The sequence below is a fragment of the Poromitra crassiceps genome (assembly GCF_964638095.1).
Source record: "Poromitra crassiceps genome assembly, chromosome: 6".
Taxonomy (NCBI): domain Eukaryota; kingdom Metazoa; phylum Chordata; class Actinopteri; order Beryciformes; family Melamphaidae; genus Poromitra; species Poromitra crassiceps.
Window position 1 is genome coordinate 19,359,818 of NC_139627.1, and position 21,383 is coordinate 19,381,200.

Sequence of the window (21,383 nt, forward strand, 5' to 3'; positions counted from 1 at the left end):
ATGCAGTGGGATTTGTTGTATCCACAACTACAACTGTATAATGTAGAGAAGAAACCACCTTGAGAAAGGCCAGTTTGGCCGAAACATGTCGGTGGAAGCCATATTTTATTAAAGGCTTTTTAAAAATATTCTTGAAGAGTTGCCTTGGACGTCCTTTGTTCTTTCTACAACTGTATAATGTTGATACACAGCTCTCTGGTGTTTAGCCTTCTGACCCTGATTGAGATTGTACAGCACTTTCTCCAGTGTGTTTCCTCTGAACAGATCAACTGTCTTTAAAACCATCTTGTCATCTTTGCAAACATTCTCATATTAGCCTTGATTATGGAGGATATTACTCATAATTGGGGATAGTCGGGATATGGCCCTAAAATAATATATATCAGGGTATTTATGTGATAATGATATTCTTGACGATATGACAAAATGCTGAAAGATATTTTAACATTATTCCAACAAAATAAGTTGTATAGTTTTGTATGTAAGCATAAGCGGAACAGTTTGCCTTCAAATATTACCCAGGCTAGGTTTGTTGTACATGCTCTTTTTGTAACCAAACCACTTCCACAATACTGAAGTCACTCCCCTTTTTGGAAGTAACTCCTCCCCCGTGGAGCCTCTTTCAGCCATGCTGCTTCTGTGCATACCTCACACCCAATGCTCACACCATTACTCTCTGGTAGACTCTGGTAGTCTCCCGGGATGGACAATATAAATTCCCAGTGATGTTTTTGATGGCGGAAATTAGAATGTGTGTGCATTGTGCAATCACTCCACCTGATAAAGTTGTTTTTATTTTTGATTAGTAATGTGAAGGATGAGACCAGTTATGTCATGTTTTGGTTTGGTCATGTTAATCAGTTTTAAGGATTAAACACTTAAACCAATAAATTTATAGATGGCATATTCTAGTATTATTCCTTTCAACTTGTCATGACTGAGACGAATTTTCGAAATGCAGGGTGGCAGGGGCAGGTCCCGCCCTACTATCCCACTGATTGGGTTGGATTTAGGCACGAGGAGTGTTGGTTGGTTAAGGTTAGAGTTCCGACATCTCCATTCACTCCAATGGACCAGTTTTTTTCCAGGAAGTAGAAAGTGGAACTCTTGAGTAAAAAAAGCAGCACCGTCGAGTTGCAGGAGAATAGACAGTGTTGTACTTTGAAAGGGTTTTTCATCCCTTGAAATTAATCAAATTGTACATTATCAGCTTTATTTTAGCATGCAAAAGTAGCGCGAGACCCATTCCTGGCTGTTCATTGGCTAATGAGTCTCGCATTTTGGTCCTCCGCTGACGCCACTCTCTTCACTCTAGAGCAGTGATTCCCAACCTGTGGTCCGCGGCCCCCTGGTGGGCCGCGAAGGTATTGCAAGTGGGCCGCCAAATCATTTCCAAAAAAGTATGATTTTTGAAAAAAAAAAAAAAAAAAAATTCAATTTTTTTGTTGTTGAAAGATTTTGAAAAATCATACTTGAAAAAGTATGATTTTTGTTTCTTTGATGTTATTGCTTTTGCTTGAATTGAAGTTTCATCTTTACATCATCTTTATATTGGGTTTGTGTTTATTTGTAACCCTATCGATTTAATGGGCTTTCTTCTGATATTTGGATTTTGTTTGGATCTGATATTGGATGTCAAATTGTTATGAGAATGCATTTTTCCATTGTTGAAGGATACCGTTATTTATTAATCATTTGTTAATTAGCCTGTTACAGACAGCCCCTTGCTTGTCATTTCTGACATCTGTGTGGTGCTGATGGACAGCTCCTTGAATGATTGGTGTGTGTGTGTGTGTGTGTGTGTGTGTGTGTGTGTGTGTGCGTGTGTGTGTGTATGTGTGTGTGTGTGTGTGTGGACAGCTCCTTGAAAACTGTAATACTGAAGGTGTTGCAACATGTTACAGGTGCTGTGTTAGTGACTGTGGAGCTTCCAACATGTTTCTCCTGTATTCAGTTCAGTCCTTTATGTTCAATTTTCAATAAAAAAGTGCTCTGAGAACGCATTATATGGCCTTTGTATTTATGGGGTCGGAGGTGGGCCGCGAACATTTTTGAGACATAAAAGTGGGCCCTGAGTTGGAAAAGGTTGGGAACCACTGCTCTAGAGGACACTAGGGTAAGCCAATCCGAAGCGGAGTACAGTAGGGCGTGGCCTGCCCCCGCCACCCTGCATTTCGGACATTCGCGGCCCGCCTTGTCCAGTCGTAAACCTGTTGCCTTCAGGTACTGTCGGAAATCGTTTTCGGAATTCAGCGCATACAAATCGACACAAAGTCAATGGTAAAAAACACATTAATCTCAGTGGTAAAAAACACAACTGGGGAAGTTGGCTAGGCCTGTATGAGGGATCAGCCAAGCAGCAGTTTGGTAAACAAACCGCGTTTCCGGGGGGAAACGGCAATGGGGCCCTATGGAGCCAGCTTTGAGTGCTCACTTTAGCCCCGGCGATGTCGTTTACATTTAAAAAACTGCGACAGTTCATACATCTTTAACAAGACATGCATATATTATACATCAGACTCTTGAGCTACTTCTGCTCACTCAGAATGTCAAAATATAAGCGATGTCATGTATAGTTTTTGAGATATGAACGTTGTTTGGCACAACTCATGGGGATTTCGTGACGTCACGCTGATTCCTCGTGTTGAGGGGGAAATTTCAGGAACTGAAGATAAAATAAATGTTTCTCGCTATTAGATATCTTCCCCAAATAATCAGTATAGTATGATTCTTGATTGTTTCTTTCACTCTTTAACTTTTAGCTGTCACGCATCATAAAACAAAAAATGTTTTTTTTGCCCCAGTTGTTAGCAGTGGAATGCGCTGAACAATGTCATTACGAGTCAGTGAGACGGGGGATATTGCGAGCAGCACGGGAAGGCAGCACTGCAGGAGCGGGCGGCCGATAGCTGCAGAGAGAAGGCGGCAGTCACCACGGCCAGCAGCAGCAGCGGCACTACACATTACACAAGCCTCCTGCTGCTACTTAGCTAACAGCGGCCTTCGCGAGTGCAGAAGAAAAATAGTTTTTTCAGCCACCAAACATGGCAGACATGGAGGTTGAAGCCGGGAAGGCTCCAGATAGCGACGAGGAAGAAGATGTATACGAGGTGGAGAGGATCATCGACATGCGAGTGGAAGAGGTAAAGCTAGCTAACTTTGCTACGTAGCTAGCGGCCTGGCTAGCTTCAAACGAGCTGCTGGCCTGGCAAACATGGCTGGCAAAGCTTTCACCCCACTCTCGACGCCTACATCGGCCACTCTGCACCTGGCTTTAGCGAAACGCCTCGTAGTAATGCATTTTTCAATGCATTTCGACGTGGTAACTTGTTATTCGTGTCGGTGTTCTCACACACACACGTTTGTTTGTTTGTTTGTTTGTTTTAGTCGTGGCGTGGGAATGCCCACACCCGGACATTGAGATAGCACATCGTGCGTCTCTGTACAACTTCTCCCATAATGTCCGCTACTCTCCCGTGCGGAGGCCAAGGACGGATGGTTTGCAAGCTTGCAAATATTTTCATTGTGGTTGCGATCCGCGGCGAAGGGCATCGTTCGCAGAACTGAGGAGTGGTCTTACATACACGAGCCATAAGCATGCATAAGGCAGTTTGATTATTTCCTAGCGTTAAACGTCAACGAACGTTATTCCTAGTATAAGCTAGCGTTAGCATTGTCGCCCTGTTATTTCAGCATGCATACTGATTGTTTACCTGTTCTCGTCTCGTTTGATCGAGATATGTTTGCGTGCGATTAGGGTTCTATTTGTTTTCATATGTAATCTATTTGCAGTATAACAATGGTTGCCACGAGTAAGCAAGCAATAGTGTTAGATTTATTTCAGTTTATTCGTTTGTTTATATCTGGAGTTCAGGTAACATCACCTTTTTATTAAAACGTTATACACTACGTTATAACCTTTTTACATGTGGACTCCCATGACTAATTAGCTAACTAACCTTACGTTTGCATAACATGGTCATGCCACTTTATGATGAGTGTTGTGAAAACATACTCGGGTGATCAAGAATAAAGCCCTTTCACACGGAAAGAGTGATGGTGCGTGTTGGGCCTGGATCGTGACATAGTTTATTTGTATTTGTTAAACCAGGGGTTTTCAAAGTCTGTGAGACTGTGGGCCTCCCACAGATATCAATTCCTGGATGCCCATGGGATCATGATTATATTATCATGACATAGACCCTCAACAATTGGGCCAAGATAGCCTGATATTGCTGTTGGACATAGCAGACTGCACAAAATACATAAAAAATGGTCTGTTTGAAGGCACTCATTTGTTTCTGGCTCTGGGAAAGTGGGAAAAACAACTATCTTTAACCAAATCACACACATTTTGGTTATTCTATGTGATCTCCTTTTGATAAGTAATGTAATATTATTTCACTTCCATTCACTGAGCCTCCACTGAAGCTGCTTGGAGCCACCCACGGGAGGCCGCCTCCCACTTTGAAAACCCATGTGTGTCTATTATGTTTCTCAAAGTGTGGGGCGCAGAAAATGCAGCACGGAACCCATGTTTTGACTGTTTTGACATGCAAATGTGCTTTTGGCGTCGGACTTCTTCTCACGGCAGAGGAATAAACAAACCCGCTTCTGTAGTGACTTCACGTTCATTCATTTCAGACACAAAGTAGAGTTAGTGTGCAGTCAGAATGAAGAGACATTTGACAGGGGCAAAAAGAAAAGCAGGCGATGGTAATCAACCAAAGCAACACAAGGCAAGAAGAAAATATGATGACACCTATCTTGCTCTGAGATTCACAGTGATGAGGAGAGACCAGTCTGTGTTTTATTAGCCTGGGTAAACCAGCCTCCACGTGACCTGCTCTCAGACCTGCTCTCAGTCACTACACTGTAGTGACTGAGAGCAGGTCTGTTCTTTTTTGCACAGGTAGAACTTTATTGATATCGTTCTAACAGTAATTGCACTTTTTTCTTCTTTTGCTTTCTTTCTTTGTTATCGTTGATTGCAATTCCAATTTCGGCTAGATTTTTCTTTATTTCTGATCATCAATGATGAGACACACCCCCTCCACCCTGAGTTTGAGCTGCTCCCCTCAGGGTGGCGCTATAGAGTACCCCTGCAAGGAAAAAGATCTACAAGGGCTCCTTTATTCCTAATGCAATTAATGTAGTCAATAAACGACAGTAATGTGAACAGGGGACATGAGAACGCAGGAGTGCAATACTGACTAATCTATGATGTGATGTGTTGTCACTAGGCTGTTGATGTTCCCTTCTGCAGACATGTCTGTGCTTTTTGTGACTTTCATGTAATTTTTGTAGACATGTCTGTGCTTCCTGTGGCTTATATGTAATTTTTGTAGACATGTTTGTGTTTTTACATAATTGGGTGCCTTGGCTGGACAATAATGTTTTTTCTATTTTTTTTTTCTTTTTTGTTGAAAAAGCCCATATGGCGCGATCTAGTCACAAAAAGTCATCTATAAAGTTGACATGGAAGTATAGTTTTTTTATTTGGACATTACTGAAAGAAAATAGAAAGGAATGGTCATGAGCTTGATGTTATTTCAATAAAACTTCAACCATTTTTGTTACAATTTTGTTGGGGCGGTGGGCCATGAACATTTTTCCTCCTCCAAAGTGGGGCATGACAGAAAAAGTTTGAGAACCACTGCTCTGTGGTCTGACACCGCTGCTTATCATGTCTTGTTTAGAGTCCTGCTCTGCCGCAAGGCTATTTGTAATGTTACTATAGACTTCCGGTGTTGTTGCTACGCAACGCTGGGGGTACGGGGCTCGCTCTCTTATGGGTTACGCCCACTGACGCCAAACTCCATACAAAAACCTGTCCGTTTTACTGTTGTCTTGCTTGTCACAAAGTGTGCCCGACTAGCCTGGGTAAACCCATCCCCCACGTGACCTGCTCTCAGGCTTACCCTGCTCTCAGTCACTAGGTAGTGAGTCACTGTCACTGTAGTGACTGAGAGCAGGTCTGAGAGCAGGTCACGTGGAGGCTGGGTTTACCCAGGCTAGTGCCCGAGTACTATAACTCGACTTAAGACCTGTTGTGAATCAATGTGGTCTTTTGTCATATTCTGGCTAATGTGTGTGTTTGTGTGTGGATGCAGTCTGGTCTGTGGGTGTCGGCCTATTCCACCATAGGTTCAGTCAGCCAGTACATAAACACAGTGCACGTGCTGACTGCTGAGTGGCAGGCTGTGAGGAAAACCAATATTACACTGTGCCACACAAAACGGGGGGGGGGGGGGGGGGGGGGGTCTGTGTGATTACTATGGTAATGACTGAGCAGGGGTAATCTGCTGTGTGGGGGGCTGTTCACACATTATGTTTGCATTTTTGCATGGAAAAAGCGCTACCTGGAGCATTTTTTGTCAGGAGAGGAACTGACTGATATTGGGTGACGCTAAGCTAACATCTAAAGCAGGGGTGGGCAATTATTTTTCATGGGGGGCCACATGAGAAACCCAGATTGTTGCCGGGGGCCGAACAAATATTGTCATGCCGTAACCCATGGATGGGTAACTTTGATGATAGAGAGGGCCACAAAAAATGTCCTCGCTACCAGGTTTTACTGAGGGCCGAACGGCGCCAGCGTGAAAAATTTGGTGCATTTGATGCCACGTTTAGAGGAATAACTCATTTTAAATTAACAGTTGTGATGTCATTATTTAGTCTTAACCACCAATATTTCATCCTTTTCTTACTCACTCCTATGTCACCACCTGCTCTCAGGGCTTGAAATTAACTTTTTTGACCACCTGCCAATATGGCTGCTAGATTTTAAAGTTACCAGCCAATTAGAATTTCCACTAGCCAAAATGTTTTTCTTGAAATAAATCAGAATATGAGTGGGTTAATTTAAGCATAAGTATCAGTAAGTGGCCCGGGATGATCAAAGCCTGTGTTGAGGGTCACACGAACAAAAATGCAGTCTTGAAGCTAAATAAATCCAAAACCAATGAGTTAATTATTTGTATTGGCCAGAATGACATGAACATTTGGACACTTATTCAGCGGGTATCTTGCATGTTGCGTTCAGGTGCACTGTGTAAAAAAAAATTCCATTCCATCTTTTTTTGCAATTCCATCGCGGGCCACACAGGTGGCGCCCGCGGGCCGCATCCGGCTTGCCCATGTATGATCTAAAGCAGGGGTGCCCACACTTTTTCCGCTTGGGAGCTACTTTTAAAATGACCAAGTCAAAGTGATCTACCAAACATATTTATTTATATATATATACAAACTTGGCTGCCACAGCGAGATCTGACTGGCGCACCTGTACGTCAATCAAGTGGCAAATGCCATAGTGAGGATGGATGATAGGCTGCTAACTTTTGCATGCGCAGTATAGATGAGATCTGACTGGCTACCTGTACGTCAATCAAGTGGCAAATGGGCCTATTAGCCTATCATCCATCCTCACTACGGCACTATTTAAAAAAAAAAAAAATCCCCCCTCAATGCCATGCGATCTACCACACTACCTTCGCGATCGACCGGTCGATCGCGATCGACGTATTGGGCATCCCTGATCTAAAGCCTACCTCAGACAGTAGCCTATCTCCGATGGTTGGATGGATGGCATTAGCGCTTTGGAGCAGACACGTTGTGAAACAAGCGAAGGCATTTCCATGTCCATTGTCCAGCAATGTCAGGTTATTGTCCAGTATCATCCATTTTGTTACTTAAACAAAAGTAAATAGCTTATTGATGCACGTTGGAGGAGAAAAAGTATTTCAACGAATGAAGCAGCAAACCTTGTATCAAAATACTCGTTGTGATGTTATATGGCATGAAACTGTGGCTGTAACGAATTACTCAAAATAAATAAGGTTACGTTACAATAAGCGTTTTATTTTGAAAGCAACAAAGCGGATGACGTACTTGTACATTCTGGCTGACTTGACGCCCGTGCAGTTCATGCTGCCAGATCCACATGACGATGCGTGCGTAGATCTTAGACCATTTTTAAAGGGGTGGGGAGTAGGGCGAGTACCCGAACAGCAGAAACGTTACTCGAATACTGACGTTATGAACGAGTGCTCGAGTACTCGCGCCCATCCCTACCACAAATAGACTTTGGCTAAGGCAGTTTAGGAAAGGCCAATCTGATTTCAGATTTCAGATTTTCAGATTTCAGATTTATTTCGCCCCCCACACACACAAACAATTGACATGTAGATAAACATCAAGATACAAATGTGTGGAGTGCCAGGTCTCCAAAGAAGCTACTTAAAGCTTATGGCAGGAGCCTGAGCAATGACTTAAAGCACAACTTAAATACAAGTTACTGCGTACAGTATAACAAAACAACAATTACACAGCAGGACAGGTAACAAACAAAACAAACAAAACAATCCCAGATCAATGGATAAGTATAAATATACTTATAATATAATACTTATAATACAATCTGAAATTGTGTTACTTATCTGCATCGGTGAAGTCAAGTCTCACTATATGGAAGGTGGATGGATTTTTTTGTACATGCAGCCAGACACTTTATTTACACACGTACGTCCCTCTGTAGATGCATTTTATTTTATGGCCTATTTTGGCCTTTTAAAAGGGAATACCATTTAATTTAAGAATTCTGTCTTTCCTGCCTAGGCGTGTGTGTGTGTTGTGATAGATTTTGAGCGAGTGACACTGGTACAGGTCGCTGCCCTGTGTGTTAAAGGTAACTTGAAGATAAGTGATTGTTGTACAGTGTATCAGCTGAATAGACGAGTGATTGTTGTACAGTGTATCATAGAGCAGCATGGTTCATTTGATCTGTAATTCACCAAGCTTCAAAAGTTTCTTTTTCTTTTTATTAAATGTCCTGATTCATTCTAGAAACCCCACATATTTGTTTGAGTTGTATCGCTTGTTTTCTTGCTGTGTCTTGTATTCCGTTTCCATTTGTTTTTGTTTTATCTTATTTCAGCTTTCTTATGTGGTACTGTCTCTTTGTGTTTTATGTGTAAAGCACTTTGTAAACAATTTTAGAAAAATGCTATACAATAAAGTTGTTATATTCAAATCTCTTGCACTCTGGTAGAATCCATCATCAGAGTCGCTTGTAAATGTAGGAAAGTGGCAGCCTGTCAGGTTGGTGTGTCAGTGGTGCTCTAGGTTAGCGTGATACTGTACTTCTAGAGGGGGGTCGTGACTAGGGATGGGCATCGAATTTCGAATTTTCGAATAATCGTTATTATCAAGGTCGACTTTTATTATTGAAAGTCAAAATTCGTTTATTTATTTATTTTTATTATTTTTTTGGCGAGTGAAATGTTGCATTGTCTCCCCTGATTCTAAGTATAGTCGAATCGCTTGGTTTGAGCAAGTAAAACAATTTTTATAAGCAACCTCTCCCTCTTCATGGGATTTCATCCGCCATTCATTTTTCCATAAACCTTGCTTAAAATGCTTATAAAAATTGTTTTACTTGCTCAAACCAAGCGATTCGACTATACCGGTACTTAGAATCAGGGGAGACAATGCAACATTTCACTCACAAAAAAAAAAAAAAAAAATTACATTACATTTTTTTTTTACTTTTTTTTTATTATTTTTTTCGAATTTCGATTAAAAGTCGACTTTGGCCAGCGAATTTCGAATAGTGTTTTTGCTAGAAATGCCCATCTTTAGTCGTGACCTTTCTGTCATTTTTGTGTTCTCAGGGGGAAGTGCTGTACAGAGTCCGCTGGAAGAACTACTGCTCGGATGACGACACCTGGGAGCCCGAGGCCCATCTGGAGGACTGCCGCGAAGTCCTCCTGACTTACAAAAAAGCCAAGCTAGAGGCCAAGGCCAAGAAAGAGGCCGAATCTAAGAAGAGTGTGGTGAGTCTACAGGTCAGCACCAGAGAGTACTGATACTGGATTCACAGAGCCGATACTTGGGTAGATGTTTTTCATGGAGCAGAGAGTTGAATAAGATGAAACTCTCTGCAGTTTATTTGAAGTCCAAGCTCAGTCTCTGGTGACATAATTCAGTTTTATCAGCATCAGAATAACTTTATTGATCCCCAAGGGGAAATTGAGTCATGCTACATTTGCTCACACTCGGATAGGGAAGAATATAAACATCGAACATTATATGAAACATAGGGTTAGACCATAAAAAATAAGTTGGGTAGCTTATATCCAATAATGTGTCACCAATATGTGCCGCCTTATCAAGTACCATTGAATAAAAAGTGAATATCTGAGGTACATAATATTATCTTATATACAGCAGTGATAGTAATAGTAATAATCATAATAAACTGTAAGGTGCATTTGTTCCAGTCAGTAAAAGAACATCCGTAACAGTGTAAATTATTTGATAATTGCACAAATGACCATATTGAGCAGTTATTGCATTGAGTTTATTGCACAATCAGATATACATGATCAAAAAGTGTGTTTTTGTTTTTGTTATTGCATTTGACAACAAAAATCAAAATCAGTTCGCTTACAACTAATTATTTTACTCGTTTGCAATGTGGATTTTGTGATTGTGAAGTTATGAGAGAATCGTCAGTCAAACTTAAGCCAACCACGGTCGCCTTAGATGAGCTTTGATCGCGATCAAAAAGACTGTCTGCAACTTATTTTATATCTACTGGATTGTAGAATCCACACTAACTGCAGTAAACAAACTCAATGAAATGGATAAGCACACCCTTGACAACGGTAGATGGTTTTGACCATGTTGTTGACGTCTGTTGATTTTTCCCCTTAACTACCAGAAGCTGCTGCCTACGAAGAGTGACCTGTTTGATGCCGACTCCGAGAGTGAGAGCGACAAAGAGCGTCCATCCGAGATGCCTGTCAAGAAGAAGAAAAAGAAGAAAATTCGGGAAGAGACACCGCCTCCAAAGGAGAAAAGAAAAAAGAAGAAGGAAAAGCGGAAAGAAGAGTTTAGGCCCCTACCGGCACCGGAGACAGACGAAGAGGATGAGAAGCCCCCGACTCCGGGCTCGTCTCCCAGGGAGAGAAAGACTGAAATGAAAAAAAGAGTGGTTGACTCTGAAGAGGAGGAGGGTGATCCAATTCCCCCCAAGAAACACAAGAAGGACAAGGGCAAAGAAAAGCATAGGAAGGAAAGAGGAGAGGATGGCAAGAAAAAGAAAGGGAAGAAAGACCGTAAGCTCGAGTCCTCCGATGACGAGGCTGCGGCGCCGCCGGAGGGAGACCTCAGTGACGGCCTGTCCGATTCCCACACGGACGACACCACGCCGATGGAGACCTCCACAAAGATGGCGGAAAAGTCCGACAGGAAGAAGGGCAAGCCGGAGGTGAAGCTGCAGGGCATCAAGGACCTCATCCACGACAAGAAGAGCCGAAAGCACGACGCCCAGAGAGACAGCAGCCTCCAGAAGCTCAAGAGCCTCACCTCCAAGAGTAGAGAGGATGCCGCGCCACACTCCTCGGACTCCAGCGACGGCTTTACCATGCACAAGAAATCCAAGAGCAAAGGGCAGGAGAGCGCCTCAGCACCACCCAAAGTCCCATCTTCCTCGGCTTCTTCCTCCTCCTCCCTGTCCTCTATCGCACCGGCCGGGAGCACCAAGGCCAAAGAGGAGGAGGCGGCTAAAGAGGAAGTGGTGGGACAGAAAGACGCCACGGGCTCCACCAACCTGTTTGAGAAGTTCCTGTTGAACTGCGAGGCCAAGGACCGAGTCCCCCGCCGGCAGGCCGTTCATCAGCCCCCTGCGGAGAGCAGCACCAGCAAATCGACAAAGGTACCGTATGAAGTAGGGCTGTGGATATCTCGTATATTGGCACATCGTATAGGTTCCACAATAAATAATGATGGAATATTGGCTCATCAACAATATTGAAACATTTGATTTCATTTAGTGTCAGCTGTAGTTAAAAACAGGGTCCAAGAACTTTTTTGTCCACCAGCCAAATGGCTAGTGAATATACAAATTTTACCAGTCACTCAATAGATTACCGTTATTGTTTTTTGTTTGTTTGTTGCTTCTAAGTGAAGAAAATCTACCAGCCACTTGCATATTTTACCAGCATTTGGCTGGTGGCTGGTGCAAATTTTGGACCCTGGTTGAAAATAGTCCAGATATTGACTTTAAGGTCCAGTTTCACTATAATAATTTGGTTCCTCAAATCATCAAGACTAAAAACAATGATAATCATGATCATAAAATCTAGGAAAATAATCTTGATTATTGTTTCAGAAGACTTCTGTGTAGATTACATCAAATATGCACCTTGCTATAATGTTGACAGGGACAAGAAATGTCCACCCGCCAAATGGCTGAACTAGTTACGATCTTTTGGTCATTCCATGTCAAATCACACAAAATAAATTTCAACACAGACCAACAAAAGTGTATACGTGTTTTGGAGTAGAACTCTTCATATAAAACACTTTGGATATCAATAAGCTGGAAACATGTGTTGTCACTTTCAGTTCAGATGTGCTTATTACACATTGCAATGTCCATGCCTTCAGGAAAGGAAACATTTTTTTTCACCCGCTGGCCACAACAGTCAACAGATGCCAGAATTCACCAACCGCTTTCATTCATCATTTAATTCATCAAGCGAGTCAGTCAACGTGGGGAAAAGTAATTCTACATTTAATAATTAATAATAATAATAATATTAAAGGAACACTCCGCCCATTTTCAACCAGCTTTGTATCATTAGAACATCAGTAGTATATCAGAAAACTGTAAACGGTTTTGAAGTCTGTCATTTAATTTGAGAGTTATTGAGTGTTAAAGTGTGGACCAGTGACATCACTGGTCCACACTAACTCAAATTAATAACTCATTAACTCAAATCAACTCTCAATAACTGTCAAACTAGATGAATGACTTCAAACCCGTTTACAGTTTCAGAGTTGATTTGAGTTAATGAGTTATTAATTTGAGTTAGTGTGGACCAGTGATGTCACTGGTCCACACTTTAACACTCAATAACTGTGAAATTAAATGACAGACTTCAAAACCGTTTACAGTTTTCTGATATACTACTGATGTTCTAATGATACAAAGCTGGTTGAAAATAGGCGGAGTGTTCCTTTAATAATGATACTAATTGATGTCTCCTCATATGGTGATGATGGTTATTTGTCCATGTACAGATTGAGTCATTGAAGTTGTTCATCTTACATTTCATTTTATGATAATACTGGTCCATCCTTTAGGTAGCCACTAGCTGCAGTTGCAGTACAAATTCAGTATTATGGTTGAGATTGTCTTTGCGTCAATGATGTAAAACACTACCATTAAGGGACTCAATGGGCAATGTCATCCAGTTTGATTGGTTGAAGATTTTCAGTATCATCGGTTGAGCATTTCTATTGGTTTACAATAAACTGTGTGGCTTACTCGCTTCAAAAAAGGTCTAGAACAGTTAGTCCATTGATAAAGTGTCCTAAGACCACATTGTATCGTGCAAAAGATTTTGGATTACTACTCATTCTTCAGTATAAATGCTGTGATCCACTTAAGCATAGGAAACAATAAAAAGGTCACTCGGAAATGACACTCTGTATGTCTAAGAAATGCACACGCACAAAAATAATGTTAATGTTATCCCTGGAAACAAGCTGCTGCTGTGTCCATCGTATTTAATGTTTCAATCCTCCCCACGTTCTGCACCTACGAGAGATGGGATGTGCTTAAGCCCTTGTTCACACATGACGCCGAACGTAAGCAGAACTGAAGCTTGAAGCAGGGACAAGCTGAACGTACGCCTTACCGTTCACACAAGAAGCCTTCTTTTTTAGTTTTTAGTTACAGAGCAGCACATTGTTGGGTCTCGGTCTAAAATACTTCCACACTTAGTTTAGATGATCGTGGACGATGTTTTGTAGCTTGTCCTGTCGCTTGGGAATAACAAACCCATGTGATAGACGGGCGAAGCCATCTTCACGACCGTTAGCAGTTTCTGCTAGCGAGAACAACAATGCAACTTCCAGTTGGATTTTTTCCCCAAAATAAAAACCATTCTACGAAGTCTAAAGCACACAGATGCCATTGAAAAGTGTTATTTTGAAATCTGATATTGGAACGGAGTCATCTAGTGTATTAATTCTCTTTGCCTCACTTAATTTCGATGCATCGACAGCACACGTTATGCAAATCAGCGCAATTACATAGTAGATGACTTTGATGCGCCGGGACAGCCCTAGTGCCAAATAAAACATGAAATGTTCTAGTGACAAATGGCAATCCTGATAAATCACACCTGACCTGAATAACAACCTTTTCCCTTTTAGTTTTCTACACAATGTTGCATTTATAGTTGGCAAACAAATACAAGTTTACATGCACATACATTTTTTCTTCTTCACACTTTGTCAGTGAAGAACAGGAATATCACCATCTGGTGGTTAGAACCTGCTACTGTATTATCACAGTGTAACCATACGGCATTCACTGAGAATATTTCGAACAATATGAAGACGCAATGCTCCAAAGCCCAGCTTAGGGCTCCACGATATTGGAAAAAACTGACATTGCAATATATTTTGTTTCTGCGATATATATATATTGCGATACAATAAAAAATTTCCAATTTGGGTACAGTGAATTATCTTGATTTCCCTGATATTTAGAATACCAAAAATAATGTCACAGAAATGTGTCTTATTTCTAACTCTAGAAACCCTTCAGATCTGAGATGGTGGCTATCATGGCATGTGATTTGACATGCAATGACTATTATATTTAAAATTAATATTTTACTGGTGAAGTAATGAAAAGGGCTGAATTTTGGCATCTGTTGACTATTGTGGCCAGTGGGTGAACAAGTTTCCATTCCTCATGGCATGGACATTGCATTATGTAATAAGCACGTCTGATGTTTCCAGCTTACTGGTATCCTTTGGGTTTTATATGAAGAGCTCTAACTCACATATGAAGAGCCCACTATAATTTATTTGGATTTTGTGCTAACACTCATTTTGTCATAGTGGTGTGGTCTGCTTCAAATGGTCTTATTTTTGCCAGAGTCATATAATAGAAGAGTTGCGACATCTCCATTCACTCCAATGGACCAGTTTTTTACCTCACAAAAGTTCCCAGAAGTAAGGTTCTGGATTAAGCAGCGTGGTCGAGTTGCAGCAAAATTGACCGTTTGTGATGTGCTTTGAAAGGGTCCGACGTTTAAAGAATCCAATTGTATATCATCAGCTTTATTTTATGCATTCAAACATAGCGCGAGCCCCCTTCCTGGCTATTCATTGGTTACTGAGTCACGCGTTTTGGGCCTCCGCTGGCGCCACTCTCTTACTAGATTGCTCAGATTTTTGGAACAAAACTCCTCATCCGATTACTCATCCTCAGCCAATATGAAGTTTTCCCTCGGGGGCCGATCTTTTGGGGGCCTTCCAAATGTTTGTTGACTGCTGGGAAAACTATACGATGTTGACATTTCTTTCTTTCCAATGGTAGCTTATAGGGAAGATTGAGAAGAGGAACAAGTCAACCAAAGACTCTCCAGCTCAGAAACCAGACCTTGAGAAGACGGACAGGACCAAGCAGTCAGATGGTGAGCAGGACACGGATGAATTGAAAATCATGGACACTGTTAGGTGGGAGTGTCTATGCTTGATTGTTCCTCTCCAGGCCCTTCCCCCTGCTGTTGTTTGTTTAAATGCATGTCATTAGTAAACAATAAAAGGATTTTTTTGTCTGTTAGTACCGTATTGGTCTGAATATAAGACTGTGTTTTTCCCCCTGCTAATACGTCAAACAGGGGCGTCGCCTTGATTTTTCATTCATAAAAACAGTTACAGCAGACGAGGATTCCCCTCTTAGTGAGGCACCGTCTCTGTCTCTCCCTCCCCGCATATCACAGTGGCATCAACGACACGTGCACACACACACACACACACACACACAGACAGACAGACAGACAGACAGACAGTCCAGCTCTAGCCTTTCCGTTTACAAACACGCTGATGTGCTTGTGCCTAAACCAGAAGTGGGCGTGACTTTGGCACTCTATTTCTGCCGTCTGTCCATCAGTATTCTGTCTGTTTTCCGACCGACCAGTGTGTGGGGCCCATCCTGTATCGACCAGTGTGTGGGGCTTGTGTGGGGCCCATCCTGTATCGACCAGTGTGTGGGGCTTGTGTGGGGCCCATCCTGTATCGACCAGTGTGTGGGGCTTGTGTGGGGCCCATCCTGTATCGACCAGTGTGGGGCTTGTGTGGGGCCCATCCTGTATCGACCAGTGTGTGGGGCCCATCCTGTATCGACCAGTGTGTGGGTCTTGTGTGGGGCCCATCCTGTATCGACCAGTGTGTGGGGCTTGTGTGGGGCCCATCCTGTATCGACCAGTGTGTGGGTCTTGTGTGGGGCCCATCCTGTATCGACCAGTGTGGGGCTTGTGTGGGGCCCATCCTGTATCGACCAGTGTGTGGGGCTTGTGTGGGGCCCATCCTGTATCGACCAGTGTGTGGGGCTTGTGTGGGGCCCATCCTGTATCGACCAGTGTGTGGGGCTTGTGTGGGGCCCATCCTGTATCGACCAGTGTGTGGGGCTTGTGTGGGGCCCATCCTGTATCGACCAGTGTGTGGGGCTTGTGTGGGGCCCATCCTGTATCGACCAGTGTGTGGGGCTTGTGTGGGGCCCATCCTGTATCGCGGTAAAACAATTCTGACGATTGGTCCGAAACTCCAAACCATCCCAAAAATGTTTTCACACTACAAACTAGCCGAACCGTGGTTCACTTGGAAACGGACAGAGTACCGACTTTTCAGGAGGACCATGGTTCATTTGTTTGGTCCCCAGAGTTTGAATGCGTGTTCCCACCTCTCCCAAACGAACCGGACTTGCAGAGTAAACTCATGGTTCGATTAAAATGGACAGAACAGTGTAGGTGTGAAAGCCCTCGGTGTGTATACAGATGTACACACACATACATTTGGTTTGGCAGTGTGAACCTAAACAAACCAAATACACTTGACTTGACTGGAATACTTGACTGGTGATGCCTCTATAAGAGAAATGGCTGTTGATGGACACGTCGGCTGTTTCGCCAATCAAAGCGCCACACACTCAGGCCTGAGAGAGACCTATAAAGTGTATTTGACACTGACGAGCATCTTGTCTGCCCCTCCAGCCGCGAGACCCGGCCAGAGTTACGGCTTCAGCCTGGGCAGCGATGAGAGGGAGGGAGAGGAGGCTACTCCCAGGTCCAGGTTTGGAGAAGACTCCCGGGAGCGGAGGGAGAGGCCGGAGGACACTTACCGGTCCAGCTGGGAGCGGAGAACTCCCACCGACGACAGGAGGAAGAGGAGGGAAGACAGCGAGCCCAGACTCTTCATGGGCTGCGATGATCAGGAGGACCCACTAGAGGGCACTGACAAGTCTGGTATGCTGTTCCATTGTACAGTTACAGTGTTATTCTCTAAGCAAATTCATGAGATACTTTGTTATATGACTATGTTGCCGTGTATCCGGGGGGGGGGGGGTCCTGGTCACTGCTCACTAGTATCTCCTCTAGCTAGCTAGATAGCTTGATCCTCCCACGCTCTGTCCTGAAATTCGGGAGCAAGTGGGGTCTGCAATTTTTGTCCCGGAAGTGGTGTCACTCAACTGGAAGTGATGTCATCAGTGATGTCACTTGAGCTATTGTGCATTGTGACATCACTGATGATGTCATAGGCATTGTGACATCATCAGTGATGTCACAATGCACAATTGCTCAAGTGACATCACTGATGACATCAATTCCAGTTGTGTGACACCACTTCCGGGATAAAAATCACAGACTGAGACCATACTTGCTCCCTTTTAATTATGATGATGATATTCTCGATTTGTAGGCTATTTTTTTTTACCTTATTAGTAGGCAAGCATATACATGTTACAAGCTAACATACCGGTAATCATGTAATCGTCCAATGGGTTCTGAAGCATTTGACTGAATGTGAGCAGATAATATTGTCCGAAACACTTCAGATTTTATTCTGCTGCTATTGTCAGCAGTTGCATCATCAATAAATACAAGGGAGCCAGTTCCAGTGACAGCCATACATACCCACGGGTGGGCATGTATGGCTGTCACTGGAAATGGAACTGACAGTCATACATGTCCACGCGTGGGCATGTATGACTGTTCATAGAACTGATTCCCTTGCATTTATTGGTGATGTGACTACTGCCAACAGCAGCAGGATGAATTCTGATGTGTTTCTGGCAATATTATATGCTCATATTCAACCAAATGCTTCAGAACTCATTGGATGATTTTTTGTTTGTCCAATTAACTTTTTAAGTAATTTTGGTCCGTTAACTTGTAATGTAATTCTTACTGTTCACCTGATTTAGATGTAAATACCCTCAAATTAAAGATGGAATTCTGCAATGAAAGCACATCTTGGTTGTTTAATTTCAAATCCATTGTGGTGGTACAGAGCCAACCTGATGAAGATTATGTCCTCTGTCCAAATATATATGGACCTAAATGTAACACAATTGGCTGGTTACTCACTGATGAAACGGACACCATCATATGCCGTATACCAGGCTCTAATGTCAGGAAGGTATAAAAAAATAGATGCTGCCCAAGCCTACTGGTGACTGCACATGTACCGGAGGAAGCATGTGGTAGTTAGTCTACAACTCTCCCCAGATCGGCAGAGGGGGTGGAGAAATGATCGGGACAGCAGGGGGAATTGGCCAAGTACAACTGGGGAGAAGAAGGGAGAAAAACTTGATAATGGATAGTTGGAATAGCATGAGGTTTTGAGCAAGGTTTCAGCCAGCCAACTAAAGTATGTGTCTGCATTGTGTCTCCTACAGACAAGGGTCAAGCCACTTTGAGTCTGGGAATGGACCTGAACCTGGACTGGATGACGCTGGAAGACTTCCAGAAACACCTAAACGGAGAGGATGAGATCTTGTCAGGTCCACCATTATCGCCCAGTGAGTAGGGAATCGTATGACGCTCAGCTTACCAGGAGTCAGCAGGAATGATTTCTCTGTCATCAATAACCATGCCCAAAGTGTACAGCAGTGGTCTTCAACCGGGGGCCCGTCAGGGCTGGGTATCGTTCAAAGATTTTCAATATCGATACGGATACGATGCCTTGACTTGGATACCGGTTCCTGAACAATACTTTTTTCGATACCAATTTTAGAAAAATAAAATCTAACAAAAATAAAACCACATTACACATTGAAATGACATACAAATCTTTAGTTTTATTTTTTGCCTCGGGTTGAGTATCACTGATCTAGCCTATCAATATAGCCTTAATACATAATGGGCGATAACTCCCGGCTATTAACGTTCATGCATATTAATTAATCGCTAGCGCATAACGTTATTAATTCAACGATCTACAACTCGCGGCCAGATGCATCGATTTCCTCAAGTCCCAAGTGATGCAAAGAAAACAGGTATTTTTTATAGGGCTTCACAGGGTTATTGCATCGCGCGGTATTGGCATTGAGCTTTAAATAGAGCCACACTTTTTCCACATTGGTTCCGCACGCTGCCTGGCATGCCTGCCTCTCTCAAATAAAACACAAGCTCCCCGGCTAATGTGGGCGTAACTTTTCCTGGATTCATCTTCATGACAGCCAATCACCAGCCTTATTAGAGCGTGGTGCAAGCATTTTGCATGCTTATTCACCTTATGTAGCCACGCCCATTTGACCCGGTTGTGTGGTTGTGTCACGACTAAAAAAAAAAAAAAACGCCGGCTGCTCCAATATCATCTAACTCTGAATTAACTAATAGCCTAATTTAGCCAATTGTATGTAACATACGAAATAAAAGCAAACGGCAATGTCTAAGAATGCAACGCCATGTAACTGGCTCGTTAATTCTTGCATTCAAGGGAATTACGTTAACGTCTGCGGGCCTTATAGACGTAAGTGGCTCGCACTGTGCTCGGAGGAGACTGAAAACCATCTGAAGCTTTCTATGTTGGAGTCCAGGTATGTTTTGTACAAGGACGTCTCTGTGTGTTGCTGTTAACTGCCCATTTCGTTGTTTTCTTTTTGTTGATCTCATCTTTTTCCTCTTCGACTTGATTTGTATCACTCAAACCGCAGCTGCGGGCGATGTTCAACGCATTCCTGCTCTAAAAACAACTTTCTTCTTCTGACGTTCTTTTGTATTTCGCGCCGTGACCACCGGAAGTGTTAACCAATTTGGCCCACCCCCGCGTATGAACATAAGGTGAATAGGCTCAATGATACTGTTCTCTTTTTTTGCCTCTATGTGACAGCTAATCACCAGCATTATTAGAGTGTGGTCCAAGCATGGTGCATGTTTATAAGTTCAGTGACGCTTTATTTTAATTTTTTTGGTATTGAAAATAGGTATCGAATGACAAGGCATGTTTCTATACTAATTAGTATCGAAGCAATTGGTCCGGTGCCAAAAAAGTATCGAAGTTCGATACCCAGCCCTAGGGTCCGTAGAGGTATTACAGGGGGTCCACCATTTTTTGTCAAAGTAGTTTGTGAAATTTTTTAACACATTCACTGCCAGCCGTTTTTTTTTACTGTAGGTAGCTTCTGCCAAAGGGTTTTTTTGAGGATTCTGGCTCATCTTTCAAGACCCGAGGATTCTTTTCTGCTAAGATTTTGTGAACACAAAATATCTCAAAAGAACTAATAGAATGTGTGCTTTCTCTGTCTAAAAGAGTTAGTTTGTAGAGTTAGTAGTTATGTAGGCATTAGCACTTGAATACAGCATGGTTTCAGCGTCTGAAAATTTAAGCTGAGATAAATAGCTTTTTGTGAAATTCGATAGAACAGTCACTTTAACCATTCATTTTTGGCATCAGTAAGACGTCAGACATCTAAACAATAGATTTGAACAGTAATTTCCTCCATAACAGCAGGAAACCCCCCTCTCCTTCAAACTCCTCCCTCCATGTGTGTTCTTCTTGGCTGCAGCGGGCGTGTCACAAGCTCATTTCTGCTGCTGCTGCTGTCTGCTGGCGGCCGCTGGGCAAGTCTGGATGGGCTCGCTCGTTTCTTGGGGTTTCGGTTGAGAGCTTTGATGAAGCTTTTGCGATTCTGGTCTTATTTATGCTGCGTGTTTCAAAGTGTGTTGCACCCATAATCTATTATGCAAATTTGCAATCCCCCACCGCCAGCAACCAGCGCGAAAACGAAAGCGTTTTCGCCAATCCATTTTACAGTATGAGAATGGTTTCATCGCGCGTTCCCCTGCAGTTTTGGCTCGGCTTTTTCTAGTCTGGAGAGCACTGTCGCCACTTAGTGGGTCGGTGGAATGGGTTGTACACGTTTGGTGGCTCCCATATTTATATAGAAGATGTAAAAGGGTTAGATGCACATCCCACCGTCAAAATTTTTTTTTTTTTTTTTACGTATCAACACGTCATTGGCAGTCAACCGTTGGATTTTTTTTTTGACGTATCAACACGTCATTGGCAGT

The 21,383-nt window shown here is 42.8% G+C and overlaps 1 protein-coding gene across 1 annotated transcript in view; it reads left to right on the forward strand.

The window, feature by feature from the left end:
* Positions 1-2,938: 2,938 nt before the first annotated feature.
* Positions 2,939-21,383, forward strand: part of mphosph8 (M-phase phosphoprotein 8) — a 49,858-nt gene continuing 31,413 nt past the window's right edge. Inside the window, exons 1-6 of the mRNA XM_083639331.1 lie at positions 2,939-3,143; positions 9,672-9,845; positions 10,724-11,719; positions 15,407-15,503; positions 17,082-17,333; positions 18,767-18,889. Coding sequence (XP_083495457.1) covers positions 3,045-3,143; positions 9,672-9,845; positions 10,724-11,719; positions 15,407-15,503; positions 17,082-17,333; positions 18,767-18,889 — 1,741 coding nt within the window. The 5' untranslated portion in view covers positions 2,939-3,044. The remainder of the gene's footprint in view (positions 3,144-9,671; positions 9,846-10,723; positions 11,720-15,406; positions 15,504-17,081; positions 17,334-18,766; positions 18,890-21,383) is intronic.